The 21,973-nt window shown below is 32.2% G+C and overlaps 3 protein-coding genes and 1 pseudogene across 3 annotated transcripts; all 4 read left to right on the forward strand.

Annotated features, from left to right (window-relative positions):
• Window positions 1-1,461: 1,461 nt before the first annotated feature.
• Window positions 1,462-2,850, forward strand: LOC123219898 (probable glutathione S-transferase). Its single transcript, XM_044641860.1, has 2 exons — window positions 1,462-1,814; window positions 2,354-2,850. The coding sequence occupies exons 1-2, from the start codon at window positions 1,506-1,508 to the stop codon at window positions 2,711-2,713; spliced, it is 669 nt and encodes a 222-aa protein (XP_044497795.1). The 5' UTR covers window positions 1,462-1,505; the 3' UTR covers window positions 2,714-2,850.
• Window positions 2,851-4,266: 1,416 nt separating this feature from the next.
• Window positions 4,267-5,653, forward strand: LOC123220178 (probable glutathione S-transferase). Its single transcript, XM_044642220.1, has 2 exons — window positions 4,267-4,615; window positions 5,155-5,653. The coding sequence occupies exons 1-2, from the start codon at window positions 4,307-4,309 to the stop codon at window positions 5,512-5,514; spliced, it is 669 nt and encodes a 222-aa protein (XP_044498155.1). The 5' UTR covers window positions 4,267-4,306; the 3' UTR covers window positions 5,515-5,653.
• Window positions 5,654-6,520: 867 nt separating this feature from the next.
• LOC123221530 lies at window positions 6,521-7,852 on the forward strand (annotated as a pseudogene).
• A 1,441-nt stretch (window positions 7,853-9,293) lies between these two features.
• On the forward strand, window positions 9,294-21,578 carry LOC123221092 (protein BLISTER-like). The gene is made up of 13 exons (XM_044643779.1): window positions 9,294-9,730; window positions 10,463-11,090; window positions 11,227-11,837; window positions 12,885-13,004; window positions 13,537-13,602; window positions 14,667-14,777; window positions 14,911-14,987; window positions 17,522-17,589; window positions 17,678-17,791; window positions 19,484-19,662; window positions 19,866-19,934; window positions 20,748-20,903; window positions 21,088-21,578. Exons 1-13 carry the CDS (start codon window positions 9,665-9,667, stop codon window positions 21,166-21,168), a joined length of 2,346 nt encoding a protein of 781 aa, XP_044499714.1. The 5' UTR covers window positions 9,294-9,664; the 3' UTR covers window positions 21,169-21,578.
• The last annotated feature ends 395 nt before the right edge of the window (window positions 21,579-21,973 follow it).

Genomic DNA, 21,973 nt, shown 5'->3' on the forward strand with positions numbered 1-21,973 from the left:
GCGCCCAAAAGTAAGGCTGGAAGTTACCTGAAGCATTTCCCTGTTACTTGATTATAACTACAAACAGATCTTCAACATCTCTACCAAAACTCTGTATAAAACTTTGGTTGTTGAAGAACGGATCAGATAAATATCTAACAAGTCCGATGTGACCTCAGCTGAGTTGGGCTGAAATTTTTTCTAAATTTTTTATGCAAGATCCGATGAAACATCGTGATTAATTATAGACTTATCCTCGTAGATACTAATTTTCTTTCTCTAATTATAGGGTTTTATAATTTAAATTAGACAATTATCTTTGAACATATTTATGGATGTTATACTAGTGTTATTAAATTTTTTAGTTTGTTTTTTGTTAGACAGATATAAAAAGAAGATAATTTAGAAAAATTAGTTTTGATCCAAAAAAACACCATAAAAGTTGCTCACTATAAAATAACATCTTTTTCTTGTTTAATTTTTATTATTTCTCTTTGCTAGGATTTGGATATTACATAAATAATTTGTAATTAGTTTACATTATCTAATAATTTGTAATTAGTTCATCCTATTAATAATTTTTCTCGACTTTGATGTCTATCAATAAAAATTAGTAGGTTTGCAAGCCGTGCTTTCACAATTAATAAAGCATGTGATAATGTTTTAGGGAGTGTTTGATATGGATAATGTTTATTAGCAAAATTAAATATTATTTTAAAAAATAAATTACTCTTATGAAAATTATTGAATATAAATTATTACTATATTTAATAAAATTTAGTGAAAATGATATATAAAAATAATTATTATATTTGGTTATAGATAATAAAATAATATTAATATATTATTTTACTTAAAAACTCTTAAATATAATTATTCTAAAATATTTTTTATGTTATTCGTTATATTAATTGAAAATAATATTATTCTTATTCTAAAAAACTTAATAAATATGATATAATTATAATAAAATTTAAAATACTTAAAATAATATATTATAAGTAATAAAAAATAAATTAATAAAGTTTGTTAGATTTGTTTTAATAATTATCTAAATTATGAATTTTGATTAAAAGAAATTTTCTTAGTGTTAATATATTAATATCAATTTTGTATACTAGAATATAAATTTGATTTTTTTAATTTAATCTTTGAATAAGAAAAGAAAAAACTTTAATTTTTTTAATAAAAAAAGTTTGTTACGTTACCTCTAAATGTTATTATCTCATTTAATAACCTATATTGTCAACTACGTCATTCAAACGGCAAAGAAAACAAAGGTGTAAACGTAGATAAAACCTTCTTCATGGTAGAATAATTTGCAAGTCCGCACACCAAATTTGACTTCACTCAATTCATGGAAATTAAGTGCTAGAATCGGAGAAGTAGTTTCAATCATCTGAATTAGAATAGTCTTTCTGTCCCTTTTCAAAATGTGAACACAAAGAAAAACGACCCAATAATTGAATAAATAAATATATAAAGAGACTCTTTATTAGGGGGAGAGACTTCGAATCTAAACAACAATGGAGGAATTGAAGTTACATGGCTTTTGGTCAAGCGGTTATGCCTACAGAGTGATATGGGCACTGAAACTGAAGGGGGTTGACTACGAGTACATAGAAGAAGATCTTTCTAACAAGAGTGAATTGCTCTTGGAGTACAACCCCGTTTACAAGAAAATCCCAGTTCTTGTTCATGGAGGAAAACCAATCGCTGAGTCCCTTGTCATCCTTGAATATATTGAAGAAACATGGCCTCAGAATCCATTGCTGCCAACCGATGCTTACGAGAAAGCCATAGCTCGCTTCTGGATTCAATATGGAGCAGACAAGGTAATTTAACTCACCTCTCTTTTTGTTTTTTATTATAATTCATTTGCATTAAAATCAAGTTGCCAAAAAACTTGCTCTAATAGTTTATTTTGACACATAGCTAGTATTCTTGTGTCACTAAAGATAACAATGGGATAGATAGAGATTAAATATTTTAATATTTGTTTTCGTCCCTACAAAACAAACTTATTCTATTCTTCATCTCATCCCTAAATATAAGGATGAGGGAGAATCTCCGTCGTATACCCCCTTCCCCCCTCCCCGCCCCCCTCAAAGAAAAAATTCTCTTCCCTTTCTCTCCTTCGCTAGAAAGTTTATGGAGTGTATATAAAAGGGGATGACATGGGAAAGAGATGAGCCAAAGAAGGGATGGTTTGGGGATATATTTATCCCTATACCATCATTATATTTATTAAAGAATCTCTTTCCCCTTCAGCGAGGGGTGGATTGGAGACCCAATTTCATGGACTGAATTACTATCTCTTTCTGTAACTAATTCAAATGCTGAAACTAAACAATCGTATGGGAATTGGAACCAGTATACTATTTTCTTCTCAGTTTTCCGAAGCAGTGGAGCAGAGCAAGGGAAGGCAGCAGAAGAAGTATTGGAAGTGCTAAAAGTCTTGGAAGAACAAGGCCTTGGAGAAAAAAAATTCTTCGGTGGGGATTCCATTAATCTGGTTGACATTGCATATGGCTGGCTGCCTCTCTGGTTTGAGACGATTCAACAAGTGATTGGAATAAAATTGCTGGAACCAACCAGTTTCCCCCGGTTGCATGCCTGGCTTAACAATTTCAAGGAAGTTCCTGTCATCAAACAAAATCTTCCTGATCCTGACAAACTCTTGGCTCATATTAACAACATAAGGAAGAAGTTTGTTGCAGAACAAACCCATTGATGTTGCAGACTTATGAAGATTTATATTTCTAAATATTGTAGGACTTTCTTATTCTTATTATTTTGGTTTGCATTTGTCTGCACTCCTTGGTTGTTATCTTTACAGATGCCTGAAAGCAAAAAGGATAATTTTCTCGATTGACTTTTCTATTGGGATCAGGGGATAGTAAAACTGAATAACTTATGATTGATTTTTCAGAAAATTTTCTGCCCGTGGGCAAACATTGTTGTTGTTTTTAATTTGATAAAACCGGATGAACGTGGGTATGCAATAATCAATTTTGTTGAATGTCTCTTGCACTCTTTAAATAAAACCTAACTAATAATGATGTAAACGTGAATTATTGAGTTTATTGATTCAATAAATTATTATAAATAAAGATTATGTCTCATTTCCCAAAACAACACAATAAATTATTCATTAAAATATTACCATTTTGAGAGTATACAAGGAAAGCAAACTCGTTTTATTATATCGATAATTTAATGTAATACATTAGGTTTATTCTACATCAATTATAATGTATTAGATTTGCCTGAATTTCTAAATTTTCTAATTGTTACCTTGCATATATATAAGATTTTGTTATGGATTAATTGCTTAATTATATGAATGTTAACTATGAATTTATATAATTAATCCAATATGATTATGATGTATATGGAGGTAACCTTCAAATTTTCACATAATATTACTTCTTTTCTTTTTTTTTTGGGTCTTGGATTAATCAAGTATTTTTTTTTGGTCTTGGATTAATCAAGTAAGGATATGGAATCTAACCATACAAACAAGCTGAATAATTGCCACTGTGATAATCCATAGAAACTACTGAATTCAGTGTAGCTGTCGTTTTGTCTAGCCTCATTTCATGTTTTTGGAGGATATATATGGCATCTTGAAGATTGAGGGTTTCAGCACTCGATTCTATTCTAGTTGTTAGGCTTGCTACCACTGCATCATACTTAGAGCCTAACCCATCTAAAATGTGATTAATGATCTCAATGTCACTAACAAACTGCCCTCCAGATTCTAAAATTTCTGCATACCCTTTCATTTTTAATGCATAACTCTCTATGCTTAGATTCTCTTTTTTAGTTGTCTGCAGCAGATTTTTAACATGTAGCATGCGTGTTTTAGAAGCACTTACAAATTCCTTTTCCAAAGTACTCCAAATTTCTGAAGATGCACGACATTTAGAAATTACAGGGAAAATTTCTTCAGAGATAGATGCACATTAATAACGTTTGTTACGTTACCTCTAAATGTTATTTTCTCATTTAATAACGTATATTAATGTTTAAAAGTTACACCGTCAATTACCTCATTAAAACGGCAAAGAAAACAAAGGTGTTAACGTACATAAAACCTTCTTCATGGTAGAATAATGTGCAAGTCCGCACACCAAATTTGACTTCACTAAATTCATGGAAATTAAGTGCAAGAATCGGACGAGTAGTTTCAATCATCCGAATTAGAATAGTTTTTCTGTCCCTTTTCAAAATGTGAACACAAAGAAAAACGACCCAATAATTGAATAAATAAATATATATAGAGACTCTCTATTAGGGGGAGAGACTTCGAATCTAAACAACAATGGAGGAATTGAAGTTACATGGCTCTTGGTCAAGCCGTTATGGCCACAGAGTGATATGGGCACTGAAACTGAAGGGGGTTGACTACGAGTTCATAGAAGAAGATCTTTCTAACAAGAGTGAATTGCTCTTGGAGTACAACCCTGTTTACAAGAAAATCCCAGTTCTTGTTCATGGAGGAAAACCAATCGCTGAGTCCCTTGTCATCCTTGAATATATTGAAGAAACATGGCCTCAGAATCCATTGCTGCCAACCGATGCTTATGAGAAAGCCATAGCTCGCTTCTGGATTCAATATGGAGAAGACAAGGTAATTTAACTCACCTCTCTTTTTGTTTTTTATTATAATTCATTTGCATTAAAATCAAGTTGCCAAAAAACTTGCTCTAATAGTTTATTTTGACACATAGCTAGTATTCTTGTGTCACTAAAGATAACAATGGGATAGATAGAGATTAAATACTTTAATACTCGTTTTCGTCCCTACAAGAGAAACCTATTCTCTTCTTCATCCCCTCCCTAAATACAAGGATGATGGAGAATCTCCATCGTACACCCCCTTCCCCCCTCCCCGCCCCCCTCAAAGAAAAAATTCTCTTCCCTTCCTCTCCTTCGCTAGAAAGTTTATGGAGTGTATATAAAAGGGGATGACATGGGAAAGAGATGAGCCAAAGAAGGGATGGATTGGGGATATATTTATCCCTATACCATCATTGTATTTATTAAAGAATCTCTTTCCCCTTCAGAGAGGGGTGGATTGGAGACCCAATTTCATGGACTGAATTACTATCTCTTTCTGTAACTAATTCAAATGCTGAAACTAAACAATCATATGGGAATTGGAACCAGCAAACTATTTTCTTCTCAGTTTTCCAAAGCAGTGGAGCAGAGCAAGAGAAGGCAGCAGAAGAAGTATTGGAAGTGCTAAAAGTCTTGGAAGAACAAGGCCTTGGAGAAAAAAAATTCTTCGGTGGGGATTCCATTAATCTGGTTGACATTACATATGGCTGGCTGCCTCTCTGGTTTGAGACGATGCAACAAGTGATTGGAATAAAATTGCTGGAACCAACCAGTTTCCCCCGGTTGCATGCCTGGCTTAACAATTTCAAGGAAGTTCCTGTCATCAAACAAAATCTTCCTGATCCTGACAAACTCTTGGCTTATATTAACAACAAAAGGAAGAAGTTTGTGGCAGAACAAACCCATTGATGTTGCAGAGTTTTGAAGATTTATATTTCTAAATATTGTACTGCTTCAGTATTCCTATTATTTTGGTTTGCGTTTGTCTGCACTCCTTGGTCGTCATCTTTACAGATGCCTGAAAGCAAAAAACGAATAATTTTCTTGATTGACTTTTCTATTGGGATCAAGGGATATTAAAACTGAATAACATAGGGTTGAGTCACATGATTGATTTTTCAGAAAATTTTCTGAGCGTGGGTAAACATTATTGTTGTTTTTAATTTGATAAAACCCGAATGAATGTATAATCTAATGAATTATGTTTTGTGGGTATGCTGAAACCAATTTTATTGAATGTTTTATACACTCTATAAATAAACTTATAATGATGCAAGGATAGACCATCAAGTTTATTGGGTTAATGATGAAAAGTCCCAATAAATTATTATAAATAAAGATTATGTTTCATTTTCCAAGATAATACAATAAATTACCTTTTAAAATATTGTTATTTTAGGAGTATATGGAGAAAACAGATTAGTTTTATTATATCGGTAATTAAATATAATAGATTAAGTTTATTTTGCATCAATTATAATGTATTAAATTTGTCTTAATCCTTAAATTTTCTAATTTTATGTATTCTATACCTTGCATATATAAGAATTTGTTATGAATTAATTGATTAATTATATGAATGTTATCTATGAAGTTATATAATTAATCCACCATGATTATGATATATGAAGGTAGCCTTCAAATTTTCACATAATCTTACTTTTTTCCTTTTTCTTTCGGTCTTGGATTAATCGAGTAAAGATATGGAATCTAATCATACAAACAAGCAGAATAATTGCAGATTTGCCTGGCCCAGAAGAAACAAATTGATCTTAATCGAAGTATGATTGCAAATTTCCTTGCCCCAGAAGAAAACATATTAAAATGGTCTTTAATTGTATTGTCAATCTCATTAACTTACTGCCCAAAAATATATATAGACCTTGCATTTGCATCAGTGGTATTACAGATAACAATGGAGGAAGTAAAGCTGCTTGGATTTTGAGGAAGCCCATTTAGCCACAGGGTGATATGGGCACTGAAATGGAGGGTGTTGAATACGACACATAGAAGAAAACTTGCCAAACAAGTCTAAGTTGCTGTTGAAGTACAATCCTATCTACAAGAAAATCCCAGTCCTTGTTCACGGTGGAAAACCAATGGCCGAGTCTCTTGTCATTCTTGAATATATTGAAGAAACATGGCCTCAGAATCCTTTGCGGCCAACCGATGCTTATGAGAAAGCCATAGCTCGCTTTTGGATTAAATATGGTGCAGACAAGGTAATTATTTTAACCCACCAATCTTTTCTTCTTTTGATTGCTTTCATCTAAGTTTCTCTTGAAAACTGTTTATTCATGTTAGATTTAACATGACCAAAGTAGAAGGATGCAAACCTAATGCATAGACTGTAAATTACTAAATAAAAATTCTATCTGACTAGAGCTCCCAAGATTATTTGAAATGGAATAACTGGTTTTCTGTTCTTAAAATTTATTCAAATGACAGTTTTCAATAGGTAAATTTGTATTGTATGGGTTTCGAAAAAGGATTTAACTAATATATAGTATAGTATTGGACTTCATATTAAAAGTCTAATAAACATAAAAATCCATACTAATATTGCTAATTCAGATAATAAATTTTAAGTATATTGAATTTATATTTATTGATTATTTAAATTCATCTGTAAACTATTATTGAATTATTCAATTATCTAATTTTATTAAACTAAAATTATAATTTATGTGAGTTTATATCAAGAAAATTTCTAACAAATGCAAATCAATCTCAAGCTAATAAATTTTGTGGCCATACATGGATCTAGGCACCAGTTTTCCGCTCACTATTCCAAACTACAGAGTCACTATTCCAAACTACAGAGAGAAGGCAGCAAAAGAGGTCTTGGAAGTGCTAAAAGTACTGGAAGACCAAGGCCTTGGAGACAAGAAGTTCTATGGTGGGAATGCCATAAATCTAGTAGACACTGCATATGGCTGGCTGGCTGGCTGGCTCACTGGTTTGAGATGTTTTAAGAAATGACTGGAGTGAAATTGGTAGAACCAACCACTCTGCCCCTGTTACATGCATGGGTTAACAGCTTCAAGCAAGTTTCTCTCATCAAAGAAAATCTTCCTGACGCTTACAAACTCTTGGCTTATATGAAAATGCAAGGGAGAAGCTTGTTGCAATCCAATGAAATAAAATAATCGAAAAGAAGTTTTCAATTAAAAAGGATGAAATAGAAGAAATACTCACTAAGAGAAATATTGATATAGTGTATTTATTAAGAGTATGTTTGATTTGAGTAATATTTTATTATCAAATCAAATATTACACATTTTAAATATACAAATTGAATATACAGGTGATGTATCATTACGTGATTAATTGATTTTCTATTAAAAATAAAATAATATTTAATTATATAATAACATATCATCTATATATCTATTTTATATATTTAAAATATTTACATATAATATTACTCTTAAATCAGAAATCTCTCAATAATTAACGAGCAACCAATGAACCATTAACATTTACTTTGACACAAGAAATATTGTCAAATTGCTCCTTTATTTTAATACCTAAAGCTTAATGGTGGGAAGATTTCTGATATTATGAAAGCGCTACGAAGAAGTTTTGTCATTGTATCATTCTTAAGGGGATAGATAACATTGACTCTTTGTCTATGATAATTTCTTAAATTTCTTTGTAACCCTATAACTTTGAAAGAATGCCTAAACTGTCCCTAAGGTTTTCAAAATTATATATACACATAATGAAGCCTCAAAGTTTAAAAATTGTTTCATTAATACTTTTTTGTCCTAATTTTGCTAGGTTGTCAATTCGGTAAAATATAATTTTAAATTAAAGGTAAAAAATTAATACTTAAATTAATGTTTTGTGTAATATTACTTTTTTTTTTAAATTTTGATTCATGGTAGTTGAGTCGCGTATTTTATTTTATATTAAAAATCTAATTTTTTGTATCGTATATTTAGTATCATATTGTATTATATGATATAACTTTTAAAAAATAAAATAATAAAATATTTAATTAACACATTATTATTTTAAAAAATATCGCAAATATCTTTAAAAATTTAAGATTTTTTATATACATTTCTATAACATATCATATCAGTAATATGTATTGATCATTTTCTCTAAAAAAAGTATATCGATCTGTATCAATAATATGTATTATATTATAGAATATATATCGTATCGTATGATATATTTATTGTATCAATTAATTAGATATATCTTTTGATACGTATCGTTTTTTAGTTATAACATATAATATATAATATAATATAATATAATATTAATGTTTTGACATTTATTTCATCAAGCAAAATATACCAATTGTATAATTTTAAACTTTGAAGGTGTATTTAAAAAAGGTGCAATAATAAATTTACCTACATATCTAGTAGTAATACGGAGAAAAAATTACTGTTTAACTTTCAAAAGAAAAATTGGAAAATTTTGTAAATTAATATAAAATGTTATTTAATTAGGGTTAAAATTGATTTATTTTTAATTTCGTATAAATGTATATATGGAGTGCTGTGATGATGGTCGTCCTAATGAGAAAAAGAAAGACGTTGGGTTGATTTTGGATTCAGCAAACATGGACTCCTGTTTCACATGCATAAAAAATTATGACACCAACAAGAACAGCCCCTACCACCAGTTTATAAATTATAAAAGCCAAAAATTAAAATAAAATAAGACAATCAGAATCCAACTAATAAATACGTAAAAATTGTAATTTTCAAACTGGGGGAGAAACAAAAGAGACAGACAAGAACCGGGATCTCACACAACAACAACTATTACAAATTCAGTTAAATAAATATTTATAATTTTTTCACACACAAATCTCTCTGTTCTCTCCCCGATCAGATCAGGGGCCTTAACCACCTTTGTCTAAAATTATTTTCTGCGCGAGCCGTTTTTTTTTTTGTTTCATTTTTTTGACTGCAAATCTATCTTATTCCTATTGTAATTTCTAGGGTTTTATTTCATTATATTGTTTTATTTTTTTTAATTTCGTTCGATTCCTTCTTATCATATTTTGAGCTGTTATATCTTTCTTCTGGATCAAATGGCGTCGGCTCAGGTGCTGCCGACATCGCGTAAACAAGAGCATTTGGAAGCCGGGAAGCGGAAGGTGCGTTTTATTTTTGTTGTTTTAAAGTTGTAATGATGTTAAAAAAGGAGGCTATTGATTCTGTTAATTGTTGTACCATCAATTTTGCACGAAATATGGAAATCTAGTTGGTTTTGTCTTCAAATTGGCTTGAATTGTGTGCTTTTTGGGATTATCAAGTAGTATTTAATATTGGTGCAGCTTTGATTCTTGTTCTGCATATGATGAAATCATCGTAATTAGCTTTTATATTATTTATCTGAGCATTATTAGTCTTATGGTTAACATTGTTTTGTAATATTTGACATGGTTTTTGGAATTTTGTTTTTATTGGTATAGTTTTGAGTAATTGTCATTGTCACCCTTCTGATCATACTATCGTGTAACCAATCATGAGGTCTTTTACTCCGACTATGCTTCAATTGCTAGATATTGTTATGGGAAACAATCACTAGAAAAGCTAAAGTTGCAGAGTAATTATAAACAAACGTTGTCTGATACTTCAATGTCATACCAATTAAGTATGCAGTAGTAGGTTTCTAATTTTGCAATTTTGGCACTGATTATTCTCTTTTAGCTTTCCCCAGTTCTTCAGTCAAAGAGAATTTTTATTTCCTTTGAGAAGCATAAGTTTAAGTGAATATTAATTATGTTTCTCTGCATTTGCATGCCATCAAGAGGTGTTTCCTCTACTGCAGTTTACTGTAATTAATTATCTTTTGAAGTTGGCATATTCTTTCTTTCCTTCTGCAGCTAGAGGAGTTCCGTAAGAAAAAGGCAGCAGAACGAGCCAAGAAAACTGTTTCTGTTTACCAACCTCTTGCTTCTGATGTTGGCCAACAAGAAAATTGTCACTTAGAAGCTGATAATGTACGAGTCACAGATTCTTATGGAGCTGGTACATCTTATGGACCTGATAAAGCTACCACCAGACCTTCTCCTGTAATGAATAACAAAGACAACAAAGCTATTGAAGTAGCTCCGCAAAGTCAACTTGGATCTTTGAATGATGCACATGACAATTTTTCTTTTTCAGCCAATGATTTTAAATCTTCTTCTGCTGATCTAGCACACACGTATTCAGACAATCAAAAAGTTAAAATAGATGCTTCTTCAGAGTCTGCTGAATCAACAAGTGTTAATAATAACCCGAATTTTGCTCTACGTCTACAGCATCAAGAAAGTCTAGATCATGGCAGTAGTTTTATTAAATCCAATTTTGTAGGAAAAGAAGAAATGCAATTAAAAGAAAGTGAAAGTTCTTTGAAGATCTCTTCAGCTGTCAATTCTATTTTTTCCCATGATTTTGCCACTGAAATGAATCCTCAGAATATTGTCACCACACTTGGTAATGGCCACACATTGCAATCTTCTTTTGAAGGTAAGTTGTGATTTTTGAAAATGTATTTAGAGCGTTTTAATTTAAGCTAGCAAAATTCACATGTTTCTTTCTAATTCTTTAAAACTTTCTTTGGGGAAGCGACTGACTTCCTTTGCACACATTGGCTGCATGTTAGACTCTACTCAACCTACCAACAGCCTGAGAGGGTCTGCCCTTGAAGTTGGGAAAACGTTGCAGGGTGATTCACTGTTTAGTAATCCTTCGATCTTTGATATGGGAGAAAAAAAGATCAGTACATCTACCAGTACTTTGCCTATTGGGCACAGTGTGCCATTTAGAACATCTGAATCTTCAAGTTACAGTTCTAATATCAGAAATTTCTCCGATCACGTGCCCATGTATTCTGGCACAAATGAATTTACTACAAAATCTCGTCCATCTTTCCTTGATTCTCTTAATGTTGCAAGATCTTCATCAGGGACACTTTTTCAACGAACTGAACCAGAAAAGCATTCATTTTGGTCTAATGGTTCACCATTAAACAACACAGATGTTCTGGGATCATCTGTTGTCCAGAAGCCCTCAATGAAGATTGAAACTAGTGGACCTTTTTCAAAGTCAATTGTCCCTAATGTATCAGGTGCATTTGATTATCTAAGCAATTCTTCAGTTTCTGCTAGTAATGGAGCAGATATGTCAAGGCTGCATAGTAATGGAAGCAGCATGGAAATGAGAGATGGATTCTATTCATCCAAACAGAATGAAGATTTTGCTTCACTGGAGCAGGTACCCACACCTTGTGCATGTAGTGCTTTCACTATCATACTTAACATCTGAAAGAAAAATTCAAATTTCTGCTGTTATTCTTTTTGGGGTAACATGCTTGCAAGTAGCTTTAATATTTGTATATTCCTTTAAAATATCCTGTGGCATTAAATGGGCGGGGACGTTGTGCTTTTTTTAAAAATTTTTTAGTTAATAGATGCGCAGAAAATGTCTGGCTTGCATAAGGTGGTACTTTGTACTTGATTCCATGTTCTTTAAAAAAAAAAAAATTGTGTTTTTTGTCATTCTCTGAAAACATTTTAGACATTAGGATTCAGAAGTTATTTTAGTGTACTTAATGTTTAAAAAATAGGCTTTTCAGTGCTTTCTGTTCTTTGGTAAAGACAATATATAATAGTACTTCATGTTAATTAATGTGTCTGACAACCTATGTTTTGTACCAGTTTATTTTTTTAGTGGAAATCACAGAACCATGATAATCAATTTTTCTCCCCTGATTTGAAATTCAACAGTTTTTTCAATTGGAGGTATATAGCCATTCACACTTGTCAGTTTTCATGGACTGAAGAAATTAGTTTCTTTAGAAAGACTGCAGAAATACAAGTTAATACATGTCAGCTAATTAATGTGCTTCCTTAGGCCTAATAGTCTCAGAGGCTGCCTTCCTGCTTTAGACACATTGATGATCAGAGCGGTTTTATTTTCTCCTTGATTTTCATTTATTCATGCTTTGTGGAACAGTTTTCTTATTGTATCTGTTGGGAATCCTTTTGGGGGAAAATTTCTCTATCTCCCTGAAGGAAAAGCTTAAACACGGGAAGCTCTGTGTGGAATATTTCTTTGTTGGCTTTTGAAAATTTGTAGGAGAGGTTTCATACAAATTTAAATATTTAGGGAGGTTTTTTATGAGTGTTGAAACATCTCTATGTATTAGGCAAAAGGTAGCATAGGTCCTTGCACTTTTCCTTTCTTGGAACATGATCACTTCAACAAATTTGTTTCATGAGCTTGTTGTCTCAGAATTATTTTTATCTTTCTTGCATGCAGCATATAGAAGATTTGACACAAGAAAAGTTTTCTCTGCAACGATCTCTTGAGGCTTCACGAGCTTTAGCAGAATCCTTAGCTAGTGAAAATTCATCGCTGACTGATACTTATAATCAACAGGTTGGCTTTTGAACTATGGTACTGATGGCTCTGTTCACAGTTTGTCTTCCAGTGTTTTTTTAAAGTGGTAGAATTACTGTGGGTAATTTTATTATGCATTTTTGTAATACTTTGCATTTTGTTCATGTTGCTGGAAAATGATTCCAGACTATTTAGACTTAATAGGACTTATAGCAGCTTTTAATGTTACTTTTCATACTAATGTTATTTGACAGTATTTCCTTTCTTACATGTTCTTTTACATTATTTTGCATGAATAGTATTGAATTTATTAATTTACGATAGGGTTAGAATGTGTTGTCTTGGAAACTGAGGATACAATGGGTGTCCAAGTTCAAGGGAAGGAGAATTTACTTCTAATTAACAAATTAAAATTTCTATAAGTACCCTAGGATTCAGAGCACTGGTGTCTGTTCATTACTGCTTTGTGAAATTTCTGATAGATCCTTGATCTTGCTCGAACGTATCACATCTGTCTTTTTTATTTATTAATATAATCTATTTATATGATTACTTGCTTGTTATTAACCAGAGAAGTGTTGTCAACCAACTTAAATTTGACATGGAGCAGTTGCAGGAAGAGATCAAGGCCCAACTGGTTAGTTTTTATTATTATTTAGCCGTAGTTTTTTTCATCTTTATGTACACTTAACTTGCCATTGTATTATGTACTTACATATTTGTACATTTTCTGTGTTCGCTAATTATAATGAATATTGTGTGTGCAAACCAGTTTGCATATTGATTGCTTTGTACTGGTTTCTATAATGAATTCGAAGGCTGAAAATCCATTTTATGATGGAATTATAGATATATTCTAAAAATATTGATATTTATGTCATCTAACTTTGCATCGACTTCTTCCCTGTTAAGTTATCGCAGGCAAAAGCTCTTTAGTATGTGAGACATCTTTTAAATGGGTACTTACCCTTGCTACATAAGGAACAAAAAATTCTTTCTCCAATGTTTAAATTTTCTGAGTTAGACTTTCTTTACCTGAGATTTGAATTAAATTTTATCTAACTTTTCATTTGTGGTGGTATTGATTATACTAAATGAAAGAAATGAATATGCAACAATATTTAGTTATTAGGGCTTGGATCCGGATAGTAACTATACAGTCATATTGGTAATCTCGTACTGAATTTTACATTATATATGGATGAGCTAATGGTTAAGTTAATTGGTTGAGCCCTACTTTTCTGGTGAATCATTCAATGAAATTTGGGATCTAGAAATTAATTTGACTATTTGAGATAGCAGTCCTGATGGATCAATGTGTGTGCACCGAAGATTTTTAGTATTATCAATGATGGGATGTTAGGTTTTCTTGGAACAACTTTCATCTGCTAGTGAAAGTATTAGCTTAATTAATGGTTTGCCTTTCATGATCTCCAATGTGCTGTTTTGAGGCTTTAGAGGAATTGAAGGAATATCATTTTGGCTTGGACCATTTTTACTAAAAAATGGCATATGGTTATGTTGCTATGTTATAGATCTTTTACAAAGTTTGTCCTATGTAATAGTTGTGTTAGTTTTACCTAGTTCCTTATGTTTTCTGGTGGTGGACTATCTAAATTTTGTCATGATATTCATCTCTTTTTTTTTTCTTGTTCTTTTTTTTCCTCTCTGTCAAAATTTTAAAGTATCTCATCTTTGCAGGTTGAACTTGAGTCTGTCAAAAAAGAATATGCAAATGCTCGACTAGAACGTAATGCAGCAGACGAGCGTGCCAATATATTGGCTTCTGAAGTAATTGGTTTGGAAGAAAAGGTCATAAGCTTTAATAAGAATAATATATATTTTTTTGTTGTTGATTATATACACAGTTGGCATGTGTGGTCTTTGGCATTGGATACATTTTTGTTTTTCCTTGAAATATCAGTTCATTGTATGATCTTTTTAGGCACTCCGACTCCGGTCAAGTGAGCTAAAGCTGGAGAGGCAGTTGGAGAACTCACAATCTGAAATCTCTTCACACAAGTATGTTTTTTTCTTTTAAAAGAATTTTGTTGAATATAAAGATTTGATAACGTACCATTCATGCATCTATTAACTTATTATTAGTCCTACGTTGTATTTGCGTTCGGAAGCTGTGCCTTATGCATGCATTTTTGTCTAATGCCTTGTCCGAATTTGTTAGTAATCATAATTATTGTTATACTATGAGTAGCATGAAAATTAGAGAATGGTTCTGCAACCTTTGATGGTCATAATACATAATTCTATACTGTAACTAATATTTGTATGAGTTAGGTTATGATAATTTTTTGAGTTAAAGACATTGACCCCTGAGGTATGATGTAATAACAAAAATTATCTTGAGGTTTCTGAAATAACTAAAATTTGTCTGAGATTCTGGAATAACAAAAATCCTCATAAAGTAATTGAACCATTGGTGATTTGTTAAAACTTGTACTATTATAAGTTATTTAATATCTACTGAATAACCCCTGTCCATTTATTTTAACACCTAAAACCCTACCGTAGGGGGATATCTGTTATTTCAGAAACCTCATGATAGGGGGTTAATGTATTAAACTCTAATTTATTTGAGATTGTGGGAATTTTATCACAGTTTATTGAGCTGGTCCATTACTGGTGCTGGTATTCCATGATAGGGTTTGAGATGGGTAATCTGGATCCTCTTCAGAGCTTCTATATGTTTGCTTTAAATGACAGCTCATGTCTTGCACTTGGTATTTAGAGACTTAATATTGAAATGCATTTTGTGTTCCTTCTTTATGATTATTGCCCATGACTCGCAAGTATATGAGTCAATCAAGTAATATAGAAAGATGTCGGTCCCACAGAGATTGGTTGTCGAATACTAGCTTGTTTTGTAGTTTAAATTAGCTAGAGAAATAGAAATGCTATGGATTGGGATTGAATCAAAAATAATAAAATAAAACAACTAACTAAATCGAAATTAACAAAGGAAAATAATTACCTAGCAAATTAAAAGTGAAATACCAATTATAGAGAAGCCTAGGGTTTATGATTACACTATCAATTACTCAAAAATCAGTAACGAATCCAATTAAAATCAATGATAAGATGAATTGTTGATGATTGATTATTCTATTTTACCCAATTCCTCTCTCAAGGTTAATTAGGAGTCTTAAGATTAAAAGCTTACCTACTTTCGTGGTATGTTGTTAATCAAAGCCCATTACTTTCTATGACAATCAAGTTGCCCACAAAAGATTTATATTTATCTCTAAATAAAACCCTAGGTTTAACAAATGCATGAACTAATTAGGTATGTATTTCTCAATATCACACTCCAATCTACAAACAAGCATGACATTGGGCCCTAACACCAAGCAAGAAGTTAAAATCACAATTACTAAATCAAACATTTATCATCATTAATTAAAAATCAAAACCCATTACATAATCCTTGAGAATTTATAGATTCATCATAAACCCTAGCAAAGGAAATTAGCTATTCATGGCTATAAAGTTCAAATTACAAGATAAAGTTGGAGAGAGAGACATTTTGAATCAATAAAAGAAGATAATAAGAGAGATAAGAAAAACTCTAAGGTCTTCAAATCTTGATTCTCTTAGGTCTTCTATCTTTAATCTTGGATCTTCCCTCTTCTACTTGTTTCTTGAAGTTTTCTCTCTCTAAAAATCCTTTGAGCTGCTGTATATTTGGTTCCTCCCATTGGAGAAGACGTAATTTTCTTTTTATACTTGTCACTTAACCCTATTTTCTGTTTTCTCTTTTTTTTTTTTCTTTTATTTACGCCCAGTAATTATGGGCACCAATTATGACCATAAGACTGCCCATAATTACTCTCTGCCTCTTGATGTAAACCCTTCTCATTTGCTTCTTTAAGCTTCCATTTTCACTTTAAAAGGGGTTTGAATGACTCCAAATCATCTACAAATATAATTCAAAGAACAAAATAAGATAAAGCCATCAAGATTAAATAAAACTTAAAGAATTTGACAAAATTGACCAAAATTCACTTTAAAACTATACTATTATAACGCTATTTGTGTGTATTTCATACACACATCAATTATTTTATTCTTTCTTAAGTGACCAAGATGCCTAGTATTTTGAGGAGCTGTTTGATACTGATATGATTTAGAGACCTTTTTAGCTGATCGTGCATTCTTATTGACACTTTCATGCTTCCTGTGACAAATCTAAAAAAAATGAGAGAGAAAACATGAATAACAGTGCAAATTGAAGATATATGATTTGAACTTGCCTAGTGTAAATTTTTAGGATTTGTCTTCCTGAAGGTCTGCTATGGAGAATACTATATGTCCAGAATCTAGTATATGTCTTTTCCATTCTTTTTTAAGGATTTAAACCAACTTCTGCATTCATTTTTTTGTTTTTTTCCTTGTTTTGAATTATTTATTTTGGGTGCTTTGTTTTCATCTTTTCTTAATTTGCGATGTATATGATGTGATTCTTGAAAATGCTAATTTCCAGAATCTAGAGCAAGTTATCTTATTACAACAGGTCATTTTATTTCCATTGAATCTTGCAGAAGGAAAATGTCTAGCCTGGAGAAAGAGCGGCAGGATTTGCAGTCAACTATTGATGCTTTTCAAGAGGGTGAGGATGCTAATATTGAATCAGTATGATACTTAATGTCTGCTTAGAATTATTTGCTTATTTTCTCATTTTAATTTGTATTACACAGAGAAGAAGTTGTTGCAATCTAAGCTTCGGAAAGCTTCTAGTAGTGGGAAATCTATTGATCTTAATAAGAATTCTACCAGTAGGAAAGATATATCAACTTCCACTGAAGATCTAGGTAACGGTTGCTTAGTTTTCTTATTTCTATGTCTTTAAATATCAACATTGGGTTTAATCAACAAGTTTGCTTGTATGGGACAAATCAACTTAACAAGATCATTTTGGTTTAATCATCTTCCTTTTTCAATGTGGAGATTTAGTGCCATGCATGATATACTTTGCACCCAGTCATGTAGGTTTTAACATCAGATGTGCTAGCTGTATCTTCTTTTTATTTTTTGTTGCAATGCACTGCAAAAGTGGAATGGATTTCCTGTAATAAAATTTAGAATTGATGGGGAACCAGCCAATTATTCCACCAAAAACGGCAAACAACACAACAAATTAACAATCAAAAACAGTTTATTAATAAAAGGGGATTACAATAGAATAAACTGACAACTCGAGGAGTTGATGCCTTCCAATTCCAGCTATCCAAACTGTCAGAAACCTCCCTAAGCATCCCTAAGGCTGCCCCAGGTAAGCTGTCAAAATTCCAATTTTTTTCTTCCCTTTTTCCTTACCGCCACTGCCCCTTTTGTTCTTCTCATATTTAATATTTTATTCCAATTCAAACTCTATGAAAATTCATAATTCCCTATAATTAATTCAATCATTTCCTAATCTTTCATTATTCAAATATTATTCAATTCCGTTATTTTGATGATTCAAATATTATCCTAATTGTTTAATTTCAATTGTTATCTTAATCTATCCTAATCCTAGTATTACCCACCCTTTAAATAAGCACCTTATCCTTTTTTTAGTGTCCTGAATAGTTTTATCCAGATTTTTTTTCTTTTTTTTTTAAGTTTTTTCTTTCTCTTCTTTTCTTTGATGCTTCTTCCACTTTGCAACATGATTTCCACCAAGCCCCAATTCACCATTTTCTGGCCATCTTCCCCATTTTCAACCACTTCTTAGCTCTGGGTCATCTTCTTGGCATCAATTCGCCTTCCCTTGCCTTCCACCTTTCCAATCCAACCCTCCTTTGCTTGATCCAAGCTTTGTTGCGACATTTTGTTTTCTGACAAACTTTTCTAGTGACGACTTTTCTTTCCAGCACCATATCTTGTTGAATTTCCTTCTCCCTTGTCAGATCTCACCTATCTGATACCATTCAATGAGGAACCTACCTATTATTCCACCAAATACGACAAGGAACAAAACACATTAATAGACAAAAACATTTCATTGATAAAAAATGATTACATTAGGATAGCCTAACAATTTGAGGAGTTGAGGCCTCCCAATTTTGGCCATTAGAGTCATCAGAAACCTCTATAATCAGCCTTAAGGCTATCATAGATAAGCTACCCAAAAATCTAATTTTTATTTATTTTTACCTTCTCTTCCCTTTAAGCTTTGTCCAGTTTATGACTCAGCCATAATTTATCATCTTCCGGCCATGTTCCTCATTTTTGGGCACTTCCCAACACTGGATCATCTTCGCGGAATCGATTTGCCTGCCCTTGCCTCCCACCTTTCTAGTCCAACCCTCCTTTGTTTGATCCAAGCTTTGCTACAACTTTTTGTTTTCCAACAAACCTTTTCGGTTATGGCTTATCTTTCCTCATTTTGTATGATCTTTTCCTTATGAGTTGGTTTACTTCTAAGGTGTTATTTTATTTGTTTATTTCTTTTTGTTTATCTGCTGGGTGCTAAACTAATTTCTTTTTTTCTTTTTTTTTTTTTTATGTGGGAAATGCAGATACCGCTGTGGACCACTCCAAATGGGAGATGCATGATGCTGTTTCTCATACTGGAACTGGTATGTCCAGTTCATTGTTGCTACCTGAAAATGGGCAATTAGAACTTGAAGTTTTAGCTGTCAATATTCCATCTGATCAGATGAGAATGATACAGAATATCAATGCACTAATTTCTGAGGTAACAATTGTTTTAATGTCTGTAAATTATATTCTTGTTGATCATTACTGTTTCCAGTTTTTTCACCTGATTTTTTCATTTTGTTATCATGTTTTGTGGAAGTTGAAGTAGATTGCTGAATTTTGTTATCATTTTTCGTGGAAGTTGAAGTAGATCACTGAAGTTTACTAATTAAAATCTCAAATGGATTTTTCTCATTGCAGTTAGTGTTGGAGAAGGAAGAGTTGATGCAAGCTTTATCATCTGAGTTATCTCAAAGTTCTAAGTTGAAGGTACTTTTAACATGTACCAAATTATATATTGTGCTGTTAGCACTTTTGTGTTTCAAGTTGTTAACAACTTTCTTTTAGGCTCCTCAAAGAAAATTTAATTTGAATGTTGTGATTTCTGTCATAGTTTATTTATTTTTTAACCTGTTAAAATCTTGAAGCCTTGGTCGTATCGTGATTTTAGTCAACATTATAGTCCAGGTGAACATAGCTATGCTTTAGAATGCTTGTCATTAGGTTCAGGCATATACAGTACATATTTGGATGCCAGAATAATGTAAGTTAATATATGAAAGATTAGAATTCGAAGATATTTATAGTTACTTAGAAGTTCATGATCATCACGATATTTAGATGGAGGTAACCTTAAATCATATTCTGGAATAATATCTTGGTGTAGGCTTATTATCAGATAATATCTCTTGACTACTTGTGTTATACTCCTTTCATTTTCCTTGATTTGTTGGGCTCAAATTGGCCATGTACTCAATGGAAAGAAAAGTTGCTAGGGGCAAGGAACCACCTAGGGTGCAACTTTTGGACTGACCATTATAATCAGTTTTTATCTGTGTTCACCTTGATTTTGATTGAGGCAGTTAAATGCATATTTTCTTCCAAGATTTTGAGCTAATTATTGTCCCATCTTGAACTTTCACAAATGAGTTACACTTTTGTTGACTTCTTTTTTTCCGATAATTAATTAATTAGAGGATTTCACAAACGTGATAAAGGCTAGTTTTTTCCAATGACTAATTGTCTCATATTTGTATTGTATCTTATTGTGATTCTTTCCTCATTTGTTTTTAATGTTTGAAGGATTTGAATGAGGAGTTGTCTCGAAAACTTGAAGCTCAAACTCAAAGACTAGAGCTTCTGACTGCTCAAAGTATGACCAATGCGAATACTTCTATCAGACAACCTGAGTCTCACATTGTGCATGACAATACTCCTTATGCAGATGAGGGAGATGAGGTGCTTTCTTTTTTTCATCACACATAGTAACCCATAGATGTCTATCTAGAAATGCAAACATCTCTTTTCTGGTTGATGTTGGGCCATAGACAAGTTTTCAGATTCAATGTGTTAGAGATTGAATTCATTTTCAACATATGGTTTTTTCTTATTAGAACACTCTTGTTTTTATTATTCCCATCAGGTTGTAGAAAGGGTCTTGGGATGGATTATGAAGCTCTTCCCTGGTGGACCATCAAGACGAAGAACCAGCAAGCTTCTTTGATACGTGTCCAGATAGTTTGTCAACTCTTGCCTCTAGTTCTCATTACCCTACCATGTTTTGGCAATTCGAAGGAGGCCGTAATTTGTAAAAAGTGAGTAGTTTATACAACCAAATTCTTTTTTTTCTAAAATGGAAGAAAAGTGAGCTTGTCTTGATAGGGCTTCCCATTGATTTGAAATTCCTGTTGTCATTACTTTTTCAAGAAAACAATAAAGACAGTCCCTTGTGGCCAAGAACGTGTCATGTTTTAAATTTTAAAGGGAACTTTGTCAGATGTGTAGAGAAAAATCAGCTGGTGGTATAGAGACACAGATAGATTGTAGTGTGCATTTGTTTCTTTGCCCAAATTTTTGTTGTCGAACTTTAGGGCTTAAGCCCTTGAAATTTGAAGAATGATTTTTGCATTTCAATGGTATTTGTTTCCAAACTCATTTGTCCACTACATTCGGCAATACACCGCTTTGATATTTGTTCCCGTGAGCCATGACCCCCTTATCTCAGCAAGTCATCCCCACACTATCAATCCTACAATCTACCTTCCTGACAAACTCATTCATCCTCAAAATTTTTCCCTTGCGTTACAGCTTGTTCGACATCAATAGTCAGACACAATGGTGGGAAGTTACACTACCAGCCTTACTGCCCTGACCAAACCGAACAACACTCTTGACTCCACCAACGCCAACATTGAAAAGCTCCATAAAATCTTTGCCAGCGAGTTGGTCCATGTGTTTTTCACCAACCCCACCATCAACCTTGAGAAGAATGTTATCGATGAAATCTCTATGTCCTCTATGCCACAGTC

This window comes from Mangifera indica, chromosome 7 (assembly GCF_011075055.1).
Source record: "Mangifera indica cultivar Alphonso chromosome 7, CATAS_Mindica_2.1, whole genome shotgun sequence".
NCBI lineage: Eukaryota > Viridiplantae > Streptophyta > Magnoliopsida > Sapindales > Anacardiaceae > Mangifera > Mangifera indica.

What these genes read in the sequence shown, in the direction of transcription:
- LOC123219898 (XM_044641860.1), top strand. Translation starts at nt 1,506, where the DNA reads ATGGAGGAATTGAAGTTACATGGCTTTTGGTCAAGCGGTTATGCCTAC. An exon ending in TTCAATATGGAGCAGACAAG is followed by an intron (nt 1,815 to 2,353) that starts GTAATTTAACTC and finishes AATTGGAACCAG; the next exon opens with TATACTATTTTCTTCTCAGT.
- LOC123220178 (XM_044642220.1), top strand. Translation starts at nt 4,307, where the DNA reads ATGGAGGAATTGAAGTTACATGGCTCTTGGTCAAGCCGTTATGGCCAC. An exon ending in TTCAATATGGAGAAGACAAG is followed by an intron (nt 4,616 to 5,154) that starts GTAATTTAACTC and finishes AATTGGAACCAG; the next exon opens with CAAACTATTTTCTTCTCAGT.
- LOC123221092 (XM_044643779.1), top strand. Translation starts at nt 9,665, where the DNA reads ATGGCGTCGGCTCAGGTGCTGCCGACATCGCGTAAACAAGAGCATTTG. An exon ending in ATTTTGCTTCACTGGAGCAG is followed by an intron (nt 11,838 to 12,884) that starts GTACCCACACCT and finishes TCTTGCATGCAG; the next exon opens with CATATAGAAGATTTGACACA. An exon ending in TCAATGCACTAATTTCTGAG is followed by an intron (nt 19,663 to 19,865) that starts GTAACAATTGTT and finishes TTCTCATTGCAG; the next exon opens with TTAGTGTTGGAGAAGGAAGA.